At 46.9% G+C, this 26,609-nt stretch overlaps 1 protein-coding gene across 3 annotated transcripts in view; it reads left to right on the plus strand.

Moving 5' to 3' along the window:
• The window catches only part of LOC149344162 (cytochrome P450 2H2-like), a 59,146-nt gene that overhangs the window by 11,885 nt on the left and 20,652 nt on the right, over positions 1-26,609 (plus strand). Inside the window, exons 2-6 of one of the 3 annotated variants that reach the window (XM_089546185.1) lie at positions 16,962-17,155; positions 18,855-19,121; positions 21,359-21,483; positions 24,315-24,421; positions 26,286-26,590. In XM_089546185.1, coding sequence (XP_089402311.1) covers positions 18,886-19,121; positions 21,359-21,483; positions 24,315-24,421; positions 26,286-26,590 — 773 coding nt within the window. In that variant the 5' untranslated portion in view covers positions 16,962-17,155; positions 18,855-18,885. Of the gene's footprint in view, positions 1-14,805; positions 15,050-16,961; positions 17,156-18,854; positions 19,122-21,358; positions 21,484-24,314; positions 24,422-26,285; positions 26,591-26,609 lie in introns of those variants that run through there. The other 2 variants (XM_089546184.1, XM_089546183.1) reach the window with 2 other exon arrangements.

Genomic DNA, 26,609 nt, shown 5'->3' on the forward strand with positions numbered 1-26,609 from the left:
GTCAGGTTGTGAGGATGCTGCAAGATCACGTGTCCTTGTCTCTCTTGCCTCTTTGTCCTTTCGAAATCAATTTCATATGTCTCCGCCAGCTGTCTGAAATTTGCTGGTCTAATACTATTATTTTTTAGTGATGTTAAGAAACCTTCCATTCTCCTCGGTGCATGCCTCCGCCCTTGTCCTGCTCATCATCACGAACCCAATTACATTTAATTGGAAGAAATGCCTCTGCCACTGACGTTCTATGAACCCTGTCCGCGTCAAATGCGAACATTGCCTTTGCAAAAATTTCTTTACACTGTCTATAGACAAAAAAGAGAAGCTTATTTGGACTCACAATCAAAAAGGGACATCGGTCCCTTTACAAAAACAAAGATACATTGCGGCAACTGATGTCGTCCTATGCACACACACTCACAGGGAACGTAAGTGTCCAAAAACAAAAAGTGCCCAAGAAAGTTCTAGTTGGTCCATACGCGGGGGAAGCACGCCGGGTTGAAAACCGCGCACAAAATCCGCGCACGAACAACGTGCACCACACACGATCGCCACACACGCGCGCCACACACGCGCGCCACACACGTGCGCCACACTTAATATGGCAGTGGCCGCACCATAACACGGCCCCTGCCACTGTCTATAGACAATCTATAGCTTTATGGCCATACACTTTTAGTACTTTGCTCTTTAATGCAAATGTCTACTGTAAATCTAATAGACACAGGTCTATAAACAGCCTATAGACGATCTATAGACTTATGTCTATACTGAAGCAACGGAACTATCCGGTGGGTAGAACAAGGAATGAACGTTTATTGCTTGGTGTTACTGGCTTTATAACGACACAGCAAAGGTCACATGACTGGTCATGGTACGCAAGAGTGCGACACGTGTGAACCGTCCTGCTCATGCTATACATCAGCAGCGTGCTTGATAACACTGCATCACGCGTGCTTGATAATACTACATCCCTTCTCCCTAGCTGGAGTATGCGAGACGATCTGGAGGCCTCCGTAGGCGAGTCGAACGACGTGGTGGTTGGTGGTCTTCGGCTTGAGAGCTGACTTCCCGTGCATCCGTGCCTTGATGAGCTTCTGCCTGCTCGGAGCTACGCTGAGCTTCGTCGTGGACTTGGCTCGGCTTGCTAGGTGACGCCCCTGTGTCGAGCCGTGGCCGGAGTTGGTCTACGTGGCGCCGCTGCTGTCCCTCCGGTGTTTCCAGTGTAACCATACGTGCTCCCGTCGTGGACACTACTGTCGCCGGCATCCACTTTCGATCAGACTGAAACTGGCGCGATCATACATGCCTTTCCTGTTGAAACTGTGTCGGTGCTTTTGCTGCTTCTGGCACAGGTTCGCCGGAGCCATCATTTCGTGTTACCTTGGTGTCTGTGAGTGAAGCTGTCAGCCGGGTTCGGGGACGGAAGCCCAACAGCAGTTCCACTGGCGACTTTCCTCCTTCCAATGGTGTCGTTCTATAACGGAATAAAAACTTGATTAGTCGTTCTTGCAACGTGCCTGCCGGATTCTTTCGAAGCCCTTCTTTTACTGTCCGCATGGCCCGTTCCGCAAACCCATTTGACTGAGAATGGTATGGGGCTGTTCTGATGTGTTTCACATGGCTTTCTTGCAAGAAACTAGACATGGCGGCACTTGAAAACTGTGGTCCGTTATCCGATACTAAGCAGTATGGTAGGCAAAAACGCGCGAAAATCTCTTGAAGTACTTGAATGGTGGTCTCCGCTGTGATGGTCTTCAAAGGTATGGCCTCAATCCACTTCGTCTCGGCATCAACCAACAACCTGCCAGTCATTGATGGGGCCCGCAAAATCCATATGCAACCTGTACCATGGTTTGTTGCTCGCCGGCCATGGAGACGGCACTGCAGCAGCCGGCATGGGCCACCATTGTATGAATTGAGGGCAACCATGAACCAGCACTTCGATGTCCCTATCTAATCCAGGATACCAAAACAACGCTCACGCTGTGCGCTTCATGGCACAGATACCGGGGTGGCTGTCGTGCAGTTCCTTCAGCATGCATCGTCGCGCCGCATCCAGCAACACTACGTGATGACCTCAGTAAATCAGATCATGACTGGCCGCGAGCTCGTTACGGCGAGAAAAGTACGGCATCAGGTGTTGGTGTGCTGCTGATAAGTGCCGTGGCCAGCCGCGTGAGATCCACTCCCTGATCTGACGAAGCGCCTCGTCCGAGCGGCTTAGCTCTGCTATTTCCTTAGCGGAAAGGGCCATGGAATCTAAGCTCTGCGTATACAGCACGTATTCCATGGGCTCTTGCCCTCCACGGTCACCCAAGCACGGCAATGGTAGGCGACTGAGATATCAGTCTATAGAGAGACTATAGGCAAACGACTACCGGTCCAGTGGACATTAGTTAATAGACTATCTATAGGCATTCCATAGATTTATAGCCTGACAGTTTTGTAACCTTTGTCTACAGACAGTCTAGACACCCCTGTTTATTAAACCTTCTGTAGACCATTGTCTATAGAAAGTCTGCAACCGGCGAAAATGATCACCACACGGCTTTCACAAATTGCATGGTGATCAATATATTTACAAATTTAGTTTATTTCTAAACTATTCGGGCTGGGAATATGCAATACATATACCATAAGATACGCACTACACACGCAATCAAATGTTGAAAGTAACGGTGCAGCTAGTTTGCTCAGAAGCATTCTTGAGCCTTGTCTGCAGCCAACCATCCGGGCATGCTCACCTGCACAGCCCAAAGGAGAAAATAATAATAGAAGGGTAACTGTAAAAAAAGAACTACAGGGTTTTAACCAAGTTGAACCGTGTTAGACATGCGAAAGCACGGTCCGGCTTGATTGTCCAAACTGCGAGGCCGAGCCTTAAGCATCTCGCCAATGTCCATCGGAAAGTTGACGTTCGGTCTCTTAATTCGGAATTGTCCGCGGCTCGCAAGTTAATTGGGTCTAGCCGCGTCCTCGGGATCTGTAGACTCACGTGGAGGCTGCCTTCTTTCTCGCTTTACATCAATGCGACGTAGACGGCGGTATTCCTCCTCCGATATGTTAGACGGACCCGGCTCGCTTTTCATCATGGCGTGCTTTGCTGGGTCGTCAGCACGCCTGGCGGTGATGTCAGATACAGGTTAAGCTGTGATCGAATTTAAACTGATCTTGTTCGCGCCGCAGATGTAATATGATGAAGACGGCGTTTTGGATTGCGCAGCGCGAGAGGGGTCAAGCTTCACACAAACCCGATGAGCCGGTTGGACTTCATGAAGTGGTGCTTTTGCAAGTAAAAAAAATTCTACACCATCTCTACACACGTGCTTTACTACGAAAGGTATATCTCGGCTTTCCCATTTTGCAAAAGTAATCACGATCGTTTCTGTTTCGTTTTATGGGGTTCAACGACGCAAGGCGGCGCAGGATATAAGGGACGCTGCACTGATGAACTGCGGATAATTTCGACCACCTGGAGTTTTTTTACCGTGCAATTAAATCGTATAGTACAGGAGCCTCTAGCATTTCGCCTCCGTCAAAATGCGACCGCCGATGCCGGCATAAAAACTGCATCTTTCGGGTCAGCAAACAAACACGATAACCACTGAGCCATCGCGACGGCTTCATCATTTCATTAAATACGCACCAAAAGGTCTAAATTATTTGCATAAAACATTTCCATGAAGATCCATAATCCGTGGAGCACTTTCCTTCTGCACTGAATTCCAACTGCCAATACTGATCTCTGTATAACATTCCTTTTACATTGCAACAGAAGACTTCGAAGAATTGTGCCATATACATGGTCTGTTCTGAAAGTAGTAGGACTCATTTTTTTAAACAAAATTTATTCAAGAGAACAGTACAAACGAATACAATTTTTCAAGATAGCACCCTTCCGCACCTACACGCTGCTGCAAATGAGTTTTACAGTTTTCGTACGCCTCCAGGAACGCCTGGACCGGAATGCTGTATAGCTCCCTCGTCACGGCCTGTTGAACCACCTCTACCGATCCGTAATGTTTCCCCTCGAGCGTCGATTTTATTCTCGGGAATAGAAAAAAGTCTGCCGGGGCCAAGTCGAGGCTGTAGGGGGGCTGAGGCAGCGTTGCCGCCTTGTGCTGGGCAAAAAATCGGGGTCCTCATTCACATGAAGAAGAAGATCCTACCGGTTGGCCTTTTGCTCCTCTGACAACACTCCCGGCACCAAATTCGCGCACGCTTTCCTCATGAATAAGTCTTCTGTCACGATCTCAAAAACTTGGGTTTGAGGAATGCTCAAGTCATCAGCAATCATTCTAATACTCATTCTACGATCACTGTTAAGTAAATGTTTCGCTCGCTACACATTTTCGTTGGTCTTGCTGGTCGAAGGGCGTCTGGAGCGGTCGTCTTCCTCCACTCTTTCCTTACCTTCTCGGAAAAGCTTGTGCCACTCAAAAAACACCTGATCTACCCATGGAAGCGTCACCGTAGGCCTCCTTAATCATGTTGTGAGTCTCTTTGCCCATTTTACCAAGATTTACTAAAAATTTGATCGCGTATCGCTGATCCAGTAAACGCTCGACGATTCTGCGTGACGAGACGTTTCGACAGTGGTTCACAGTACAAGCGACCTCCTCTCTTCAATGGCCGAGAGCCGACTGCCGATTTTCCCCAGCATTCCCAATATCCCCCTTCAACGATCCTGCACGCGCAGACCACCTCTCGTCCACCCGTTCGCCCAGGAAAAAACCAGTCCTACTACTTTCAGAACAGGCCCTGTATAAGCATTGACTAATGCTTATAAAATGGACTTTCAATGATACAAGGGAATGCGGCAGCGTTTATTCTTATACCCACTGTTAATCAAGCGCCTTCAAGAACACGCGCTGCTTGAAATCTGTTAGGTACGCCGATACTGAAGCGGGCACAAGCCACGCAAAGCCTACCGTGCAGATCGCGAACCAGTTCACCACAGTTTTGCGTCCATAACTTGACGCACGAAGAGAGAATAGCACTGTCATAAATAAGCGCGCGCTCCTAAAAACAAGCTGGTTGCAGCGCTTCCATATAGCGCGCATTATTCTGAAAAACTGAAGCAGCACATTGCGGCTACAGCGGCGGCCTTACAAAAGCAGACGTGAACTTGAAACAACATACTCATTACCGCCATGATGGAAATACATGTGAAATTGACTTAATTTTTCCTTCAACTGTATAGCCAAAGCAGCGCAGTAAAAAGATGGTTTTTGCATGCAGGTACCGTAAACTAAAGCCGCTAGAAATACCAACGAAAAGAACGGACGCACTCCCAATAGCAGCTATTTCAATGAAGCCATTAACGTTTTGTACCACAGGCGCAGTAATAATAACGCAGCGGGAACTGAGTTGCATTAGTTCGCGCACGACGTTTCCGTAATGTAGCAGTCCGAGATCAGAAACGCATACTCTGCCTCTCGCATTATGCTGTTCGAGAAATTTCCGCACACGTGAGCGGGGCTCATGAACGAGTCTCTGGAAACGAAATGTAAGCCATTTCTTGTCGAGGCGACCTTTACTCAGCTTTAAAAATGAGGTGCCCGCAAGCCAGCGGCGGCAGCCAACGGCTCGGAAAACAGGGATGGACGAATCGATACGTGTGCAAAGAAAGGGGAGACGGGATGTAGCTCGTAGGTTCTTCGCGGTGTGTGTACCCGCTGGCTGTTCGCACCGGCAGTGACTTTTATTCAACCCTGCATTCCTCCAGCGCCGCTTGACTGCAACTTTGACAAACGTTCCATGCGCCGGCCTATAGTATTACAAAACATCTTTCGTTAAACGAAACGTTGCCGGCCATGCCGCGCGCCGAGAGAGCGTCTGCACGTAATGAGCGATGTTTCTCAATGAACAACACTCCATGGTCCGGAAAAGCGATAACGCAAAGATTTAAAATAAATAAATGAACGTAATGCGAGTGTTCGTTCCTGGAGGCGCCAAGTAAATCGAGTTCTTATGGCGCATAATTGTGTTTCGGCCGTCATTCACGGGCTAAGCGATTTTTCCGGTCGCGTCTGTATCATCCATTACGAAAAAGAGATCGCACAGCTCGCGAGGAGTGGCTTATCATCACGGGTTCCTCATCGACTGCCTTTTGCGCGTGTTAGGAAGAACATAGCAGCACAGACATAAGCGGCATCATTAGTCGATAGGCCGATGGTTTCCGCTGCTTATAACGCCGTTTACAAGCGGGGATAGGAAGTTGTCGCTGCGCAAATAATCTGTTCTACGCACACAGCTGTGCTTACAGTGGTTTACAGGTCCAAATCAATAAAACATCATCGTGTAGACTTACCATATGTGGTCGATTAAGTTGTATTTCGTTGGAAACGTAATTTGCTTGAGAACACACCAACGACACCGACACATACAGTCGCTTTCAGCCCGACTGATTTACCGCTACATCAGCGTAAGACGTGTTAAAAAAGCTCGTTTCACGGATGCATCTTTACCATTCGCAAGCTACGGGTGAGTAGTTTGTTTTGGTATCAAATACCACAGTAGACTATTGGTTTGTAAGCTTAAATTCTCCTCTCACGATTTAAAAATCCCATTGTTTTCGAGATAACAAAACCAAAACCTTACCGCTTTTTCCATACGCGACCCAGTACGTGGCATACTTTGTGAATAATAATTAAAATTTGCATACCGAAAAAGATTTTTTTTTGTGCTTAAAACTGTTCTGGACGACGTCAGTGTGTCATCGGCTCCGAAGCAGCAGCTATTTGGGGAGGAACGAGAAAAATAGTGGCGTTGTGATTGTCGCGTCGCAGCACTTTTACACATGAATGCAAACGGGCAAGTTATGAAGGGTAGTTAATAATCGCTCACAGAACAATGCTCTTTCGAGACTTTTCTAACGGTGTTTCCATGAGATGCGCACATGCTTGAGTTATCACGCCTGTCTTTCCCCCTTTAATTTGAGGAAGGTTTAAGAAGAGATTTGGAACGGCTTATGAAAAGTTTCCGAGTTAAGCTCGTTGGGCAGCTAGTAACGATCGAAAGATAAAATGAAATTGTCTCGACCCACTCCTTTAAGGGAGAGCGCGTTCACTAGATGTAGTATATTTTTCGAGAACCCTTACTTCAGGAAGGGCTGCATTTCCTCGCTTCACGTGTTAGCATTAAATACTGTTTATTTCTGCGTACGGTGTACGTCAGGGTATATAGAAAAGGTGGCTTTGAAGGCTTCTTAAAAAAAGTATACTGGAAGGCATTGCATTTCCCTCACGAATTTTTTTTATTCCAATACAATGAAGGAGGTGAAGGACCCTAGCAATAGTTGCGGACACCCGGTGCAGACTTCCCCACTGCACGCAGAATGGAGCACGTTCACAGGTGCGACACAGGCGGTTGCGCTAGACCCTGCTAGTTTCGACAAAAACAATTGTAATGATGGTACTCACCTTTCGAGTGCGATTAAAAAGCTATGTAGGCACAAGTCAATAAGCGTCACTAAACTGAACGCCTAAGCTAACCACGCTGTCTGACATATGGGAGCTTTTTTATTACATGTGACAGCAAATCCTTGTTTTGTATGTCTTGAACCACTGGCCGATCAGATGCTGAGATTTTCCAAGGGATCAAGTCACTTATCCTCGTGCTTACATAAAAGCACGCTTTCGTTCCAGTGAACGCTTTCGTTCCAGTAATACAAAACATTTGTACCAGGTGGATGTTCTATGATCGCACAATGCAGCTGCAGCACCGTATCCCCAAGACAGCGGCAAGAGACATCACCCATGATTCCATCGACAGGTCATCTTGTCAGCTTGAGTCTAGAGTACGTGCTCGTATGCACGTCAGAAATTGAAATTGCTACAGACAGTCGCAAGACACCCATAGATTGTCTGTAGACAGCAGAAAATCGGCATTGTTGTAGACTGGTCTAAAGGTACTCTGTACATTGTCTGCAGACATAAAAAAAATGATATTGCTATAGACATTAGTCGAGATGAAGTCTATAGATCGTCTATAGGCAAAATAAAACTGAAATTGTGGTTGAATTTAGTCTAAATCTACTCTATAGGTTGTCCACAGACAAAGGAAATCGGAATGGTTATAGACGAATATATAGATTGTGTATGGACCAAAGGAAACTACGGTTTATAAGTATTATGTACATTGTCTATAGACATAACGAAATAAAATTTGTTAGGCTTTGGTCTATAGATAGTCTACAGACAAAACAAATTTAAATTCTAATAGGCATTGGTTTATATATATATATATATATATATATAGTCTACAGGTTGCCTAGAGGCCAAATAAAAGTGAAACTGCTTTTACACATTGGTCTATTGATAGTGTATAGACAAGAAGGAAATTAAAGCATTAAAAGACTGCAGTCTAAGATAGTGTATAGACAAAAATAAATTAAATCTGTTATAGACTTTAGTCTAGAGATAATCTATAGAAAAAAATAAACGCCTTAAAGATGGCAATAGAGTCTATAATGGCAAACATACCACTGCTCAGTCCCGGCCACGGTGCCGGCGATTCGATGTAGGCGAAACACAAAAAGGCGCCTGTATGCATGGCAATGTCACACGATTTTAAAGAATACTAGGTAGTCGAATTTAATTCGGGAGCTTCGGGATGTTAAAGCCCAAGATTTGCATTTTTGTGTACACTTGTAATAAAGTTTATAATCTAATTTACCTGTCTGATTTTCTGCCGCCCCCTGCTACGGGTGCCTTCTCCTGGAATTTACCTTGTTAGCCTAAGATGCCATCGCTTCTCTATACTTATTGCATACTTCGACTACGTGAATGATCTGTTCTTGGTTTCAGGTAGAATATCATTAAATCACGGTTGTTCCCCAACATTGTTCCCTAACCGGTTAGATCCAATTGCCGCGATTTCACGCCATAACAATGCATGCCGTCCACCTATTTCGATTCGCCGCTGTGAGAAAGGTGTGAGAAGGAAAAATGGGCGCGAATGTTGGACTGCTCACTAACGATCAACGGCTGCGGTTCTCTTGTTTTGTTCGAACTTTTTGGCGGCAGAACAGGAAAACATTTGTTGCATCTCATATCAATTACACCCTGACATAAGTGAAGCAGCGCGAAAAAAGAAGCCCTGAGGCGAAACGAGGAAGGGACAGGGAAGAGCGCTGAACTGACAACTGAATTTTATTAATCGAAACGCCCACAATATATAGGAAGGCAGCGGCGGAGGTAATCAGATGCAGTCAACGTCACATGATGTAAAGAGCCGTAAAACGATAAAAAACATACCAGGGTGATAAAGCAAAGGGACGATTGAATCTCAAAAGGGATAGTAACCGAATGAAAAACGTACGCTTGATGACTATAAGCAGTTAATGTCACATGGTGCAAAGAGCCATGAATCATCAATAGCACGGTAAAACATCAATAAAAATTATCAATAGCATGGTAAAAAGAGCATAACCGATAAAAAGTGAGGAAATGAATTGTAGAAAGAATATAAACCGAATGAATGTGACAACATGTGGCTAAAAAAAGGGTGAAACAGTGACACTCAATGACCCAAACACATGCCGTCAACGATAAAAACCCAGCAATGTTGTCCTAAAAAGGAAAGTTCACTCCCGTACAATGATTTTGACGCGTCACTGACACAATCCAAGCTCTTTCTTTTTATAAAGAAGGCTTCCTTCAACTCCCGCTCTACGCTGTCTCTGCTTCTATCAAGAACAGCAGTTTCCTGGATTACCTTCGAGCACCTGGAGTTCTCTAACATGCAGTCAAGTCGCACAGCCAATGAGTGTGTTTTCAATTTCGCGGCTTTCGAAATGCGGCGGCTGCGGCCATGATTTGATGCCGGGATGTTCTAATAACCATCCGAATATCGGGCAAAACGATACGTACGCGTTCGTTCGGCTACCTGCTTCGAGGGCCTTCTTTATACTGCTTGGAATTCGTGGCCTCCCTGGCCTGCGAGCGGCTAAAACCGGGCAAAGTTGATCGGCATCGACGAAGATCCTTTGTGCGTTACGGGCTGATCGTGTGGCGGGGGCGACGGCACCACAAAAGCTATAAAACACATACACGCGTCATTCGAGTGTTGGACGATGTGTTCATTGTTTTCACGGATGTTGCTCTTCCTGGCAATGCCCAGATGAACAGTATTCTGACTTCGCTTCGAAGCGGAAACGCATCTCAACGGACTGGTTTGCGGGCGGTGGGCCACCTGAACGACGGTGCCTGCTGCCACCGATTGCCTTAAAAAAAAGCCACCGTTATTGAGTGGACGGAGAATTGACTCCTGAATGATAGAATGAGCGGAGCGGCCCTTTTGTTGTTGTCGCGGCTAAAACTGCTCCGCCGTACCCTTTGCTTATCCATATCAAGCCTACACACCTGAGCTTCACAAAGCAATACGATGTCGTGCGAACAACCCAAGCTAGGTTTTGCGTTAGCAAAATGACAGCATGATTAGCCGCCACCTCCGCCGAATTATTGAGCCTTTAGGTCGACCTGAGGGTTTCAAAGAAGAGCGCCTTGCCTATAAACAAGTATACATCGAGACCGGCTGTATACTTTTCTCTTGAGAGATATTGGTAACCTGCCATTCATGATCTGAGAGAACCTGCCAAACGTGCCCCTCACCCTTCCTTATTATCCTAGTTGTTCCGCTCTCGCGATTCGAATCTGTGGTCACTGCCTGCCCTAAACAAACGTCTTCCTTTACCACTTCTGTCATCAACGACATCATCATCAGCATGACTACGCCCACTGCAGGGCCTCTCTGCAGGGCCAGGACCTCTCCTATGTCTATCCATTTTACCCTGTCCTTTGCCCGTTGCGGCCACCGTATCGCCGCAAACTTCGTAATCTCGTCGACCCACCCGACTTTCTGCCTACCCCTGCTAGCTTGCCTTGTCTTAGAATCCACTCCCTTACCCTTAAGGACGAGCGGTTTTCTTGCCTTCGCATTAGATGCCCTTACCAAGCTCATTTCTTCCTCTTGATTTCGACTAGGGTGTCATTAACCCGCGTTTGTTCCCTCATCCACTACACCCTCTTCCGATCTCTTAACGTTACACATATCATTTTTCTTTCCATACCTCGCTGCGTTGTCCTTAACTTAAGCGGAACCCTCTCCAATAGCCTCCACGTTTCTGCCCCATTTCTCCCATTTCTTCGATTTTCCCTTTTCTTCAGTTCTTATATTTTTGGATTATGGATTGTATTGTGGATTACTGTTTGGATTGTTGGGCAGTAAATTGGAATATGGATTGCCTTGTTTAATGGCTATGGATTGGTAAAAGCGTGACACAGCCTTATGAGCCATAAAAAGCTTTCGCCTTAATACCATAGATAGGATCCTCGTTGACCCAGACCGGGCGTAAATAATGCTTTTAGTCACGCGGAGTTTCTTCTCGTGGGAGCGGATAGCTGTTCAAAAATTAGTAATCATAAAAACCTGGCAATAAATAGCACTCAAGCCTCGCTTTTATTATAGGCTGAAAGGACTGAATTTGCTATAGAACGAATTTTTACACGTCTATATTAGCTGCTGTATCTTTTTCATGAGGAAATATATACCCCACTTATTCAGCTTTCTTGCATTGCTTCTATTTGACATACGAATAAACGTGTGCACTGTTCCTTTTCTTATTCCTTGCACATTCTTTTTGCTGCGTGCTTTGTTTAATTGTGATTGCAGTGTAGCTTGAACTAATGTCTTACTTAGTCCATTCATAAGAAACACGAGGTTCCGCTTTATTTCAATAGTTCCAAGATCTTTTTCTGTACTTATGACCGGCATACTGCACAAATTATGTTTTCGTGCAGCAACACTGACAGACCGCTTGATTAATAGTTGGCCCGCGGCCTTTCGTAAAGATGCGAAAGTTGCGCAGGTTGGAGTAGGTGGTGAAAACTATTTGAAACTGGGGAGTTTAGAACACGTAGGTCCTTGGGCCTCAGCACGGCCCCACTGCACTCAAACGTCCATGTCCCGGAGGCTCATGACGCTGGCAGCCCGGCCTGCGGCGATGGCTTGCTTGGCCGGGTCCTCGGAGTGCAGTAGGGTCTTCCATGCCTCCCAAGTGGTAAGGTGCTCCAGGCCCCGCGGGGGAGGATCCGCTGGTCAGAGGAAAAGGATATGGTCGAGAGTGGCTTTGGAGTGGTGGCAGAAGGTACAGGAGGGGTTTGTGCAGACTTGGTGATAGCGCGAGCGTATATAAGGGGAGGGCAAAGTTCGTGTTTGGAGTCGCCTCCAAAGTGTCTGATGGTAATTGTCGAGGGAGGTATGGCGTGGTGGGTAGAGTCGACGCTCGGCTCTGCAGGCCTGCGTCATTTCACTGAATGAGTGCATGCGCTCCCGCGAAAACCCCAGATCGGAGGCCGCCGGTACCCGGTTGAGAGAACCTCGTGCTAAGGCGTTGACGGCCTCGTTTCCGGGATTCATGGAGTGGGCAAGCACCCATATCAGCTCCACGTGGCGGGGCGGGTGTGCGGCGAGGGAGTTCAGTATGCGAAATGCAGGGACGTGAACTCTCCCGCGAAAAAAATTTAGTATGGCAGTTTTAGAATCAGACAGTATATATAGCGCCTCCGTACGTGTGATGGCCAGGGCAATGGCGGCCTCTTCGGCCTCCTCCGAAGTGGCAGCGGGGGATATGTGAAGGGTGGCAATCGGTTGGAGGGAAGGGTTTGTGATGGATACAACCGCGTCCTCGCCTGTGCATGCGGCATCCGCCCAAACGGCATACGGTTCCATGCCATAGTGTTTGCGGAGCGCCCGAGCGCGAGCTCTGCGTCGAGGGTCGTCGTAGGTGGGGTGCATGTTTTTGGGGAGAGGTTTGACAAGTATTCGTGGTGAATTCCCCGCCATATTCGCGGTGAATATGGCGGGGGACCTGGAGCTGTGTGGGATCCGTGGCTGGTATTCGGATACCGAGAGTGTGTAGGATGTGTCTGCCAGTGGTGGTTCTCGCGAGACGTATGTATTGTGCCTGTCGGTGGGCCTCGATAAGCTCCCCTATCATATTGTGCAGGCCTAGTTGTAGTAGTTTTTCGGTTGAAGTATTTAGGGGTAGGTGTAGTGCTGCCTTAAATGTTGTTCGGATCATGGCATCCGGGGTGGAGATTTCTCCGGCCTGGAGTTTCAGGTAGGGGAGCGTGAAGATAAAGCGGCTGAGGACGAAGGCATGAATGGGACGACATAGGTCATGCTCCTTCATGTCCCGATGGTGTGCAGAAACGCGGCGGATTAGGTGGGATATCGACACCGTTGTCTGCTTGAGTTTCCGTATGGTGAGTGTGTTTTTCCCGTTGTTCTGGATGTGGAGGCCCAGTACCCGGAGAGTGTTTACCTCCGGGATGTGCCGGTTTTCCAATGTCATGGTGATGGGGGCTGTGGGGCGGATTATGAGGAGCTCCGACTTCTCCGGAGAGCAGGAGAGTCCGATACTTCGCGCATGTGTTTGTGTGATGGTAGCTGCCGACTGTAGAGTATTCTCTGTCTCCATCACTGCCATGGGTGGTCCATAACGTGATATCATCGGTATAGAGTGTATTTCGAAGGTGAGGGATGGCAAGGGGAATGAGTGTGACATTGAAGAGAAAAGGGGAGAGGACAGACCCCTGGGGGGTGACAACCCCACTTAGGGTGTATGGGGGGATATGTGGGGACCGAAGTGAATTTGGGCCGTGCGGTCTGTAAGGAATGCTTGAATATACGTGTACATACGTTCACCTATGTTCAAGGGGGAGAGGGCCGCCATGATCGCTTGATGGTTTAGGCGATCAAAGGCCTTGGAGAGATCCAAGGCTAGGACAGCTTTGGTGTGACCCGGAATGAGGGGGCCGAAAATGTCCTGCGTGAGTTGGAGCATGGCGTCCTGTTCCGACAGATGGGGACGGAAGCCCACCATGCTGTGCGGGTAGAGGTCTTGCTCCGCCATTTGTTGAGTGAGTCCGGCGAGTGCGACGTGTTCAAAAGCTTGTATGATTTCCTGTCGACTCTTGAATGATTTACGCTCTCTTAAAAAACACTTTCTTATCCTAAGTGATCATTGGTTGATTTCTCTTTGCATTACGTTCCCTTCCGATGCCCATTTCCTTTTGTGTTTTTCGGCTCCGATATCCTCACCTCATATGTGTTTCCTGACCCGCACTCCTCCTTTTCTGCCTTTTAACTTTACTCTTACCGTTTTCCGTTCCAAAACTCACTGCACACCACGGATAGACTTTCGATGATCACAGGAAGAGGAGCGCGAATGAAGAAAGAAAAACTAATAGAAAATTAAAAGAAGTTCAGTACGAGAGTATTTTATTCTATTGCTTTGCCTCCGGAATTCATGGCTAGACATATTACCGAGAGGACTCTCCAGAGATAGGAAATCTATGGGACTGGTTCATGAAAGGCATGGGAATAAATTATGGGTGCAGTATGATCATTAGCCTGTCACCCTGTTTATCTTTGCGACAAACAGTTCTCGTGACAGAATGCATAGGCGCTGGGTTAAAAAGAAACGTCCGACCTGTTCTATTGCTTCGTAGAGCACTGAAAGCGCCTGCATACTCCACCACGAATTCGGGAAACGGAAATAAAATTTGCCCCTAAAGCTGTGTGCATTTCTGTTCAGATTTATGACGCTACAGACATGTGTACTGCGACTATAAAAAAACAAGCTTTTGAGGCAAAGATGCACTGTGTCCACGTCATTACTTTACGTCAATGCCGTGCCTGAACCACCTGTTTTTGAGATTGAGGCAGACAATTACAGATTTGTGGGCCCTTTGTGGTTTTTTTTCAACGCGCTCACATTGTAAATTTTAGGCGAACCCGTACATCGATCCTTACAGCGCGTCGAAAACAGCTTTCGTTCTTCATACCTTTGTGCCCACGTGTCGGTGGCTCTAAAGCATGTTTTCGCAACACACTTTAAATAGATTCGCTCTACCGTTATTCGGCGTTTTCATGTGGTGCGCGCTCTGTGAAGTTTTCACAGCAAAAGCAGCCGTGGTTTGGTGTCGGTGCGGAGTACGCCTGCATCAGTAGCTGCTATTCAGCGTCCAGACAAAATAGTAAGGTATGAATATCGGCTTCGCTCCCCCTCTGCTTTTTTGGCCTTTTTAATGTTTCGCTTCATTTTACAAAATTTTTGGTTGTAGGACGGGGTACGTCATCTACCGTCCACGTAGTTGCTGTACACAGCTCTAAATGTTGAGTATGCATTGCACAGGTTACACATATAAAGTACAGTGCGGCGAGCAGTATATCAGCCGCATTGCCTAGTTCCTCGACGCTTGTCGCTTTAGGCCTTTATATAAATAATGCGGTATGCAGTTTCATATTTGCCGTTTAGTATCTGCTTGGAGATTAACTGACCCTAATAAGAGTCTCTTCTTACTCCGAAGCGAGCAGGACAGAATATATCCTAGTTGAAATTGTGTCAACAGTGGCACTGAAGTGTCAAGGCGGATAAGAAGCCGTAATCAAGGTCGACTGCTTAACAATTTGTCCTTGTTCCTACTCCTCCTTATCTCGGGTTTCGGTCGCGAGGCGCAAATGATCTTCAGCTTAATGACTCAGCGTAATTTAGGTGATTTAGACGTTTAGATGGATTTATGGTCGCCGCGGGGGCTCAGTGGTTACGGTGCCTGACTGCTGGCCAGAAAGACGTTGGTTCGATACCGGCCGCGGCAGCCGAATTTCGATGGAGGTGAAATTTTAGAGGCACGTGTACTGTGCAATGTCAGTGCACGTTAAAGAACCCCAGGTGGTCGAAATTTTCGGAAACCTTCACTACGGCGTCCATCATAGCCTGAGTCGCTTTGGGACGTTAAACCCTGATAAAAAAAATGATTTGTGGCGTGAAAAATGTCGCCTTGGTAGCGGCTATTACTTCTAGTGGGTGAAACATGCAACGTAATTTTTTGCATGATGCTTGTATATTTTCTGAAGAGCTGCCCTGGCGAGTGTTTGTGCAATGTTTTATTGCCTCGATTTATTTGTGTTGCTTGTCTTGCGCAGCGATTAATCGCCTTAATTACTTACCAAGACTCTGTTTCACACTAAAATTATTAACTATTTTTAGCGAATGCAGAGGAATGCAGGAATTTTATGTATTAAAATACTCATCTTCTCATTCCCCGCTAACTCAATCAAATCGAACAGCTACCAGTGAGAAGAAAATTCCGCTTCGAATTTATTTCCTCACTTCTTAGCCATGAACTTGTAATTAATCCCTAGTCATAACTATTCCAATCTCTAACGCGGCACCCTAGGCACCATACCCCTGACTCTGCTAACTCCTTTATTCGAGCGAACAGTTGTGTTTAAGTTTTAATTTTTTACGCGCAGTGTAGTCGTTGTTAGAAGTCACAGCGGGAGGTACCAGTGACGCTCGTCACAATGTGTTTTTTTTTGCTTGGAATTTTGTTTATATCCTGCCTTTGTTTATATCCTCCCTTACGCTCGGTTGAGTAATGATCCGCAGTATTGTATGAAGAAATAAAAAGAAATTCAGTACTAAATTTAGTTTTTCTTATGTTTTTTTTTTACGTATTCTGGGCTTAATTCTGCCCATTCAAAGTTAGGAAACCAGCTGTCTATACTTGCGGTCGTTAAAAAAAGAGGTTCCGCTTTCAAGCCTGCCATCCTTTATGACTAGAATAGCACAAGCTGTTGGGCTAGTTGATGTTGAATCATATTTTAAGTAACGCGAACACATTAAAGGAAGGAAGAGGTGGACAGGAAAGGGCGCTGAACAACTTTGTTAGTTGAGCCCAACAAACTGTTAGTTCAGTGCTCTTTTGCGTCCGCCTCTTCGTCTCTTGAATGTGCTCGCGTCACTGAAAATACGATCCTTTCTGATTTGTACTTTTTATGCGAAGCATATTACTAGAGCTACACTACAGCCCGTCGAGCGCGGTGGTGGAGCTACCATTGACCTTTAGCGTGACCACGTGACACCACGTGACAACATGACGTCATTGCAGAGTAGAGATGGGCTGCCGGCTCGCGCGGTCGGCCGCGGCGGTGGAGGCTCCACATCAGAGGCGCGGCGGCTGACCACGTGACAACATGACGTCACAGCAGAGGAGAGGTGGGCTGCCGGCTCGCGCGGTCGGCCGCGGCGGTGGAGGCTCCACATCAGAGGCGCGGCGGCTGACCACGTGACGCTACAGCAGCGGTATAAAGCTGAGCTTGCCTCGCTCTCCGGGCACTTACGAGGCGGCCAGGTGTTGGGATGCCGCCTAGAAGCAGGGCTGATTTGAACGAGAAGCGAAAGCTTCAGCGTGCCACAGAGACCGATGACGAGCGGGATGAACGTCAACCTAGAAAAGCCATGTATTACCAAGCCTAGCCATCAATAAGCTTCGCATCTGACTAGGCTTAACCTTAGCTAAGCCTCAGCCATTTTTTTCACTAGTCCTGACGTTAATAAAGAAGCTGTGTACTCTGCTTAGCGCTTTTTTATTTTTATTATTAATACAGTTAAATTCTTCAGGAATGTGGGTTTTGCATTAGGTAGGGCTCAGCATTCAAATGGTCAGGGATCCGATGACAGTTTTGAAATTGAGTGGATCAGAGGGTGGAGGGCGTCGAGGGTAGATCATCCGTGTCCCGAACGGTTTTCGGAAAGTCTGCTCTGAGGAAGGATTGCCGGCTTTGGAAACGTCCTGTGCGACTTGATACGTGGTGACTGGTAGAATGAATAGAATATCAAGTGGCATTCGATAAAACTTGTGAAAAAGGCACAGTCCAAAACATGAGACGACGCAATTAGAGATTAGTAACGGGACAACTGGGATTTAGGTGCGGTGGATTGCGCACGGTGAAATTGATGCACTTTTCTTCCACGGGAATTCGCGCACGCTTCCCCCACGCCCTTCTTATGCGACGTGTAAGTGCCTCTTGATGTTTATACTGAATGTCCTTTGTAACGTACTAAGGCCGTTTAGAGTATACCTGTTGTGCTTTAAAGATTTGTGTGTAACCTGAATAGTGGTACTGAAAATGCGTATCGTCGACTGCTCTTTCAGAAAGCCAGCCAGCTTTCTGGGCTGTTTGATGTCTAATGTTGCTCTCCTCAGACTATCAATTAGCCTTTTTAAATGTCGCATAGCGGACAGAGAGGAATTTAATCAGCATAGTGTTATTGTGCTTTTTTAAGAAAGACCATGAGTTGATGGCCAAACACTGAACTCAAGGAGGGAGCAGTAAAAGAGGTGTTTTCAAGTAAAACTCTTGTATGGGCTAGTTGGTACATGACATTTACAAAAGAAGACGGCGCGACAGACGAAGACAAAAGAGGCACAGAAAATGCCGGTCCCGTCGTTTTTTGAGCCTGTTTTGTCTTCGTCTGCCTCGCCGCCTTCCTTTGTCAGTAAAATAGGCTCTAATCTGACCTGCCCAGTCGGTAACGGCGTCTGTAATCCCAGCGTGCAAAGCACCCCTGCTCCACTGCCAGCGGGTTTTCACTGGCGCGGTAATATGCATGGCGTGAAAGATTCAAGGGCACATTTCAAGTCACTGACATCGCCTTTGTTTTCTGTTGATTTTGTATTTCCATGCTTCACTATGCTCAGTGCTGAGATAAAGCATTCATGAAGCATCACATGTAAAAAAATGCTGTCATGTCTTGAATCTGACGAGTTAGAATAAATCCTTTGATAAAAAGGACTGCTAGTGAAATTGAAGACAGAATGGAGTTATAAACCACTCACTACACCAATCTTCTGACCATAAATAATAACCGACAGTGCATCATGAAATGGGCAAATAATAACCTCCGATGAATCTTGGACAGAATTCAGTGGCAGCGCCATGCGGGCTCTCGCTAGCTGTGGAATGAAAACGAACCTATATTTTCGCTGCTGTTTCCGCAGCGACAAGAGGTGGCGACGAAGCGTCACGACGATGGAGCTGGCGGTGGCTGCAGTCATTGCGAGCGTGCCGCTGTTGGTTCTGGGATGGCTGTTTTGTGAACTGTGCCAGCGTTTCGAGGCCGAAAAGCTACGAAAGATCCCAGAAGGAAAGCGGTTGCCTCCAGGACCGCCTGGTTTTCCTCTCATCGGAGACCTCACAACCCTACTTGGTGGGTTGTGTCCCAAGAGGGCTTTCGCTTGGTCCCGAACGTACGGACCCGTGATAAGGTAAATGCGTCCTGCCATGGAAGAGAAGCCGGCGAGGAACGGACCTTTTTGCCGTAGCTCACAGAACAGAGCCGTAGAAGATCGCGTTTCTGTGCGCGAAATTTGGGAATAAAAACAAAGTGAAGTAAATATTTCAGTCTCAAGGGCTCGCGTACGCCCGTGATGTGGTGAGGTATAATACTACAGACATGTCCTACAAAGCGCTGTATCTGCTGCAATCATGCTATTTAGGCGTTGCGTGTTGCATTAAGTAAATACCAATAATTAAACAGGGGTTAGCAGAAGCATATTATAGATGCAAGTGGTTTTTACAAAGCACGTTCAAGGGCTGACAAACTTTTGAGGGAGCAGAACCTTATGGCTGGCGGCTTTGAGCGAGTATTCTGGTCTAGGCTACGCTAAGCTCGTAGATATTAATTGTACTAATGACTAAGACAATGTGGTAGTTAATATATATAAATAATGACAGCTTGTTTTGAAGGTTTCATGTGAATGCGATGTTGCGACGTTCCGTACAATAACATACTGTCGCCTTCGTGCTGTTGTATTTCAATCCCATTGGGCGGACGTGGACGGAACGGGAATTTTAACAGCAGGAGTTGAAAACTCGCCCATAGTGAGCCTAGATCCGTTTTGGAGCAATGCGCTTTGCTGGCATTCTTCTCTGACAGGCAGAACAGCCTGAATGTCGTTGACGTTTGAAGAGAACCTACTTTGAACCTCAGTGATTGCCAAATTCTGAGCGTTGTGTTCTTCAGTATTGCTCATCGGTTAATTATCTAGCCGGCGCTGAAACTAGCATGGCATTCTTCGCTGTATCTTAGCGGATGGGAATGGTGGAACCTGTTCCAGATGTTGCGTAAGGCGCTTATTCGTAGGGCCCTTTTTTTCGGGGCAAGCAGTCATCCAGGGTGCCGTTATCGAAAAACCCCGCATTCGTCGGATTCTAATTAGAATGCGATGGATCCGGGTGGAAAGTGGGATTTCTCAGTAATACACCCGTGTGTTCAGTCCTTCACCTCGAAGGATGTGCAACCTGGAATCTTTCCCACGTGCTACTTGATCCCTTGATCTCCAGGAGAGTATGTGCATTAATCGATTTATTTCGCGGAAAGAAAAGGCAGAGCGGCAGTTCTGATCGACTGCGCCTGCTTTTAGTTCTAGGTTTCCTTGTAATGCAGAAATGCACGTCCCACGGCACCTTCGCACACTGCGGGGTTCGTCACGGCTACCGTTTCCTGACCGATAACGAAATTCTGTTGGCACAAGTAAACTGAAGGAAGGGCAATAGAATACAGATTTATGAGGTGCGCTTAGCAAAGCGAATCAAAATGACAAAAACGCTGTGGGGCAATAAGGAGGGGGCCGTATTAAAAAATTTTAGCTTTCATTGGAGCTCCCCTGAGAACACCCTTGAACTCGTGCTGAGCAACCGACCTCATAGCGGCTGAGCCGCTGCGGTGGGTCACGATCGATGGAGCAGGTCGTGATGAGAAAGCGAAGGCCGATGTATTCCGACAGTAATCTTATAGAGTGTTTGCAGACTTGTCCACAAGTTAGTCTTATCTGCCGTATGCGAAGGCCTGCATGACGGAAGCATTCACAACGAGTCCATCTTTTTCATTCTCTTGTGCATGCAGAGGCAGGAAATTTAGCTTATTTATTTTTGTTTATTTATTAATACCTCTAAGGCCCCGTTCAAGGGGCATTAAAGAAGGTAGTGGGTTACAGAGCATAACATTGGTTTAGTTAATGAGTTGAATAGTGATGGGTAAGTATGGAGCATGACGTGGCCGGGCAAGTCATACGAGTCTTTCGCAGTGCGCAGAAAAAATGAAGACAGATGTGCTGGCAGGCGGAGGATAGGTGGTCTTTTCATTCTTCATGAGGCTGGAGGTGCGGTAGGCAGCGGTGATAACCGATTTGTGCGGAACATGTTAATAGAGTTGGTGATATAGACATAGTCTTGCAATGTGACGTCTGTTAATTAAATTTGTGAGATGAGCATTGCATTTTAGTTTGGTGATACTTTCATGATAAAAATAAGCAGAGAAGATGAATCTAGCGGCGCGGTTTAGTATTACATGTCGTGTGCTTAGGAACGCACGCCAGTCTCGTGCACTGGTATCGATTGAGAACCTTCGCGTTCAAACCTCTCTGACATGCCTCGTGGGTTTGTTGGCGATATATAACATTCGAAATTTAGCATCCTGGTGACTGGACTATTGTGTGCGCAGAGTCAAGGCTGGCTGTTCCGAGAACATAATACTCAATGACTTGGACTCTATCAAGGCATTCTTAAGTCACAAGGACATTCTGTTTCGTTCTCGAACGTGGATCTTCAGCGACGCAGTCGACATCGGTAAGTTCTCTCTCTCAAAAAGAAACACATGCGCCTCAAGAATGGGTCACTGTTTTTTCTAGATTTGGCAAAAACTCTTTTACGCTTCGGCTGTTTAATTTCTTGTACAGAGCTTTTGCTGGACAATACACTTCTAAGGACGATCACTTGTCCTCCTTGTTTAGCATCTCATCTTTTTCCGTGGCCAAGGGTGGCCAGGGCTATAACTGTTGAGCCGAATGAGCATTATGAAGCCTGAGAAGGCAGCAGAAGCGGTCGCACAAAAGCAAATGAATGCACAGGTGAGCTTAATTAATGTCGCTTCCTATCGTAGTCTGTACCGCATGTGTACTGAGATGTGGTTAAAAACACTCAGCCCCCTTACTAGTGCTAGTGTAAACGTGGATATATAAGGGTCGGAAGCTCGGCTGCTGATATCTTTTATATTTGGACGTAAATTTTCTACTGCAACAAAGATAACTTCCGCATCCCTTCAACATCAGCAGCCGTGACTGCAGAAGGTGCACAGCTGCTAATATTAAGAGGCAACAAACTTGCACACATAAAAAAGTGGCAGGGTTTTGACGTTGCTCAACCGAGTTGACGTGCGAAACCATGTGTTAAGCCTGGTTGACTCATTGCTGGGTGATCGGCACGTCTGGCGACGATATTAGGCTCAGGTTAATCTCTGGTCGAGGTTATGCCGATATGATCTGTTCGTGCCGCAGATGGAACTTGCTGAAGAGGACGATGTGCTATACACAGCTCGAGAGTGTGTTCCAGTTTCACACGAGGCGGGATTGGCTGCGGTGATAGCATAGCGCTGTGTGCAGTGGCCAGCAAAGCTGATCTGTTTGCGCCACTGCCGGTCCGAAACGCAACTGCAGCAATATTTATTTTATTTCTGGATAGGGTGCTGCTATGCTAGGCTTGCCCAAGGTCACCCTCATAGTCATCCTCCTATTGGCTGCAGCTTGCGCGATGCTCTTCCGAACTGACGCAATCTTACCGTCATAGTTAATCCGTGGCTACACACGAGATTCTTTGTTGGAGCCGTGTTAAGTAGTGCTTTCACACAAAAATGTGGAAATAAGAATCCATGGACGCAAATGATCGATGCAAATCATGAATCGGAAATCAAGTTTGTAAAATAATTCTTGTAACTTAACATGCTGAAAATAGCAAGCAGTTAACGTAATCTATCCCAGAAATGTCTTGCGGCTAAAACTGTGAGTTATGCACGCATAAAGTTGTGTGTCATTCACGCATAATTGAAGTCTACATAAGTGGACTGTGGGGATTTAAAGTCCCAAGGCGGCGTTCTGAGGGAAGCTGAAGGGGAGTACTACGGATTAATTTAGACAACCTGGGATTCTGGGACAACACACGGGACAGCAACCACCTGAAACAACACATAGGCTTTTTTGTATTTCGCTTCAATTGAAATACGGACGCGCATCCGGGATCATACACGCGACCATGGATCAGCAGCTGGACACCAAAGCCCCTGAATCACCTCGCCGCAAGCGTACTTAATTCTATTTGAACTAACCCAGTACGGACTTGAAAGGTTAAAAACTAAGAAGAAGCATCGCAACTATTAAAAGCTTCATTACCACTACTTATTTACGACATAGCTGCTGGGTTTCTTCAGTGGAAGTATTAAAATGCTGAGACTGCCGCCGCGGTGGCTCAGTGGCTATGGTGCTCGGCTGCTGACCCGAAAGACGCGGGTTCGATCCCGGCCGCGGCGGCTGGAATTTCTTTGGAGGAGAAATTCTAGAGGCCCGTGTACTGTGCAATGTCAGTGCACGTTAAAGAACCCCAGGTGGTCGAAATTTCCGGAGCCCTTCACTACGGCGTCTCTCATAGCCTCAGTCGCTTTGGGACGTTAAACCCCATAAACCAAACCAAACCAAAATGCTGAGAAATCATCTTTTCAGTCCGCGTTGTCCAAACTAAAAGTGGTAAGGATATTAAGATTAGAAGGAGCGCTGCTTGCGTGTGATTCCCGAACGCAACTTTCTCCGTCTTTCAACTGCATGCATCTTTTTTAAACTGTTTCCGGCGGAAGTGCGACACGTTTTGTTTATTTATTCCGCAAATGCCCTGGGCAACGGTTTTACAAGAGGGGTGGGCGGCTTCACAGAAGAAATTTTACCATGGCTGCTCTGAAATTCGTTGCACTTGTGTGGTGTACCACTTTTTCTAAGGAGATATACGTTTTACGTCGCTTTCGCTCTTTTTCATAGCCCAAAAACGAGCCGCGCGAAATTGAACACCTCTCAGGAGATAAGCTGTCTTTGTGCAGCCACTGCCGGGGGTTTGCGCTGACCCAGAAAAACTACATTTGGCCTTATCTTTACGGGTTTTACAATTATGGCTTCGCGTTTCCTGTGGCACCGTCTGCCCCTCTGCTTTCAAAAATTAGTTCAGGAGAATTTGTCCAACGGCATCATTCAGATTTGCTTCTTTTCCATGTTCGGCATTCGTTGTCGGATCATATTTTTTCTTTCACGTTTTTGCAGTACTCTGCCTTGCGCAAGATAAGTCGTGAATCGTAACTCTGTCATTTGAAAAAAAAAATGCATTCGGCCTTTGCTGCGGGGAACGACTGCTCGTAAACAATTTATTTATTTTGTTTTTATTTTATTTGGGCACACTGCAGTCTATATTCAGGCCCGAGCAGGAGGGGCTTCAGCCATAGTACTAAATAATACAGTGAAAAAGAGCACAGCAGTCACACCACTAGAAGGAAAAGGGCTACGAATGTGAAAGCAAACGATTATGCTACTGGAAAAACGCGCGGCAGGTATGATTTTGTAAAGGAAGCCTAAAACATATATGTGCAGGTTTTGCAAGGTACGGAGGGAAGCCATGGGTCGACAATCGCCGCTTCTCTGTCAAGGCGCTGCGCAATGTGGGGTTTGGCAAAACCGCCATGAAGGAGGCCATCGCTGTGAGTACCGTGGTGTGGTAATCTTTGGGTGCCCGATGTACACAGCCCCTTGCAGTGTGCGATTGTGCGGGCACTTCCATTTGCTTCCTGACCCAGTATTTTACAAATGGTGCTGGTGCGCTTGGACAATGCAGGGAAGTGTCGTTCTGGATTGCGGAATGGGTAACGAATTGCCTCGATGGGAAAGAACACAAAATTGCTGCCTATTCGCGCAATGTCTGCGGCGGAATGTCTGTTTCGGGCTGCGTGTGTAGAAAAACAAAATTGGCAGTGGCTTAGCTCTGCTGTGCCAGGATATACGTAGCGTGAGGTAATGGTAGATCTTGGTTAAGCTTGTTGTTATTAGCTAGGTTTCCCCCCTGTTAAACCTTGAAATTCCGATACGTGTAACTATGACTAAATTAAAGACGATACAATGTGCAATATCAATTGTGAAGCGTTTATTTATTTCTTATGGCTTCTCTTCTTGTTCTCCTCGTTGAAGCCATAGGCCATCGGCGTTCTTTGTGTTCATTGGCGTTGACAGCGTTTTACACTTCGGTCATTTTAAGCAAAGAAATTGCGCATAATGGCTCCCTGGGTCAGTGGACGCCTGAATCGTACTTATAGGTACGTGGGGTGACGAGAAAGGGATGTGTGCTGCAGGCGTTGACAAAGTTGTGCCAAAAACGCGGCGCTGTAGCCATAGGCCGTCGGCGTTCATTGTGTTCATTGCCGTTGGCGTTTTTCCTCCATGGAACACGGCGCAGTAGCTGTGTATAACTCCACATTTATACACGCGGCGCAATCCCCTCGCGCATGCGCAGTAGCCCGCAGCGGCGAGCGCTCGCGGCGAGGCACACCAGCTGTGCGTAGTGACGTCACTTGCTTCTCGCGCATGCGCAGTATGGTGGAGTAAGAGAGCTCGCAAAACGGCGGACCTGTGATCAACGTAGCTCACGCTACAAAATGTCTGTCCCCTGAGCCCTATTTCGTCTTTCAGCTCTCCTGTTTAACAGGTAGCCTTGTGAAGTCTCTATAGTTTCGCAGTTCAGCTGTCTAGATTCAAGCATAGGCTCTTCAACAAGTTAGTGATTGCGAACATTTACCGTTTCAGGCCACATATGCGATGCTGACATTTAAAGAATATTCGAAATGTCTCTGGCAAGTAAACCCATTCACAGTCAGCATTCTCATGTTTGCTATCTCCAGACGTCTGTCGCATCTTTCTCAGCTGTAATAGACAACGGATCTTGTTGCTTCAAACTCTGCTAGTTTAAGAAGATATTAGTGGTGCAAGGTTTTCGCAACATACGCAAAGCAAAGATGCAAGGTAGTTCAGCTAACGGCAGACGTTCAGAAAGCATGGTGTGCGCAAAGAGTTCATGCAGCTGTTGCCCACTACTTCCTTGCGACAAGTGCGTGCGTGTATTCGGACTTGTTGATTTCCGTTATTCTTTTAACACTAAAAGGACACTGAGCATATTGCTTGTTTGCACCACGCTATCTTGAGTCCTTTTCATAAAAACAAGAATTCTTGGACATTGGAAGAGGAGAAACGGTATAAAAAGTTCACCGCCTTACGGCGTAGATTGGCTGCCGCCAAGATGTACCATTTGGCGCGCTGGAACGGTCGTGATATTCTGTCTCAGATTTCTTCGTTTTTTTTTTTCTGGTGGCGTTATAAGAGTTTTCCGATCTCACGTTTCAATAGTAAGCACTGCAAGTAACATGCCCTCTTCTTTTAATTATGTCCCCAGGTTTTCCCATGGCGCTCTTAGGTACTAGAAAATTCTAGAAAGAGACCATGCTGCTGCTGGAAAGACACCTTTTTGAATAATATATGGCTTAAGCAAACAGGCGCGTAATGAACTTAATGTTGCAGGAAGGATGTGAACGGCTTGTCCATCGCATCGCCGAGGCACATGGAGAGCCAATCGACATGCCCGAGCTTTTACTGGCGAGCGCATCGGACAACGTCGGCCTGTTCGTCTTCGGCCGCCGCTACTCGTTCGGCAACCTCGAGCACAGCAGCCTGCATGAAGCCCTACGGGAGGAGTTCTCGGCCAGCCGTGACACGAGTGCACTGGATTCGCTGCCGGCTTTTGCCACGACGCTCGCCAGGTGGCTGCCATTCACCCGCGCGGCCACCCTCCTCGTGGCTGTGAAGGGCATTCAGGATTTTGTAAGGTAATAGCACATCCACTAT

The sequence above is a fragment of the Amblyomma mixtum genome, chromosome 5 (genome assembly GCF_055824585.1).
Source record: "Amblyomma mixtum isolate Tamu chromosome 5, ASM5582458v1, whole genome shotgun sequence".
NCBI classification, from domain to species: domain Eukaryota; kingdom Metazoa; phylum Arthropoda; class Arachnida; order Ixodida; family Ixodidae; genus Amblyomma; species Amblyomma mixtum.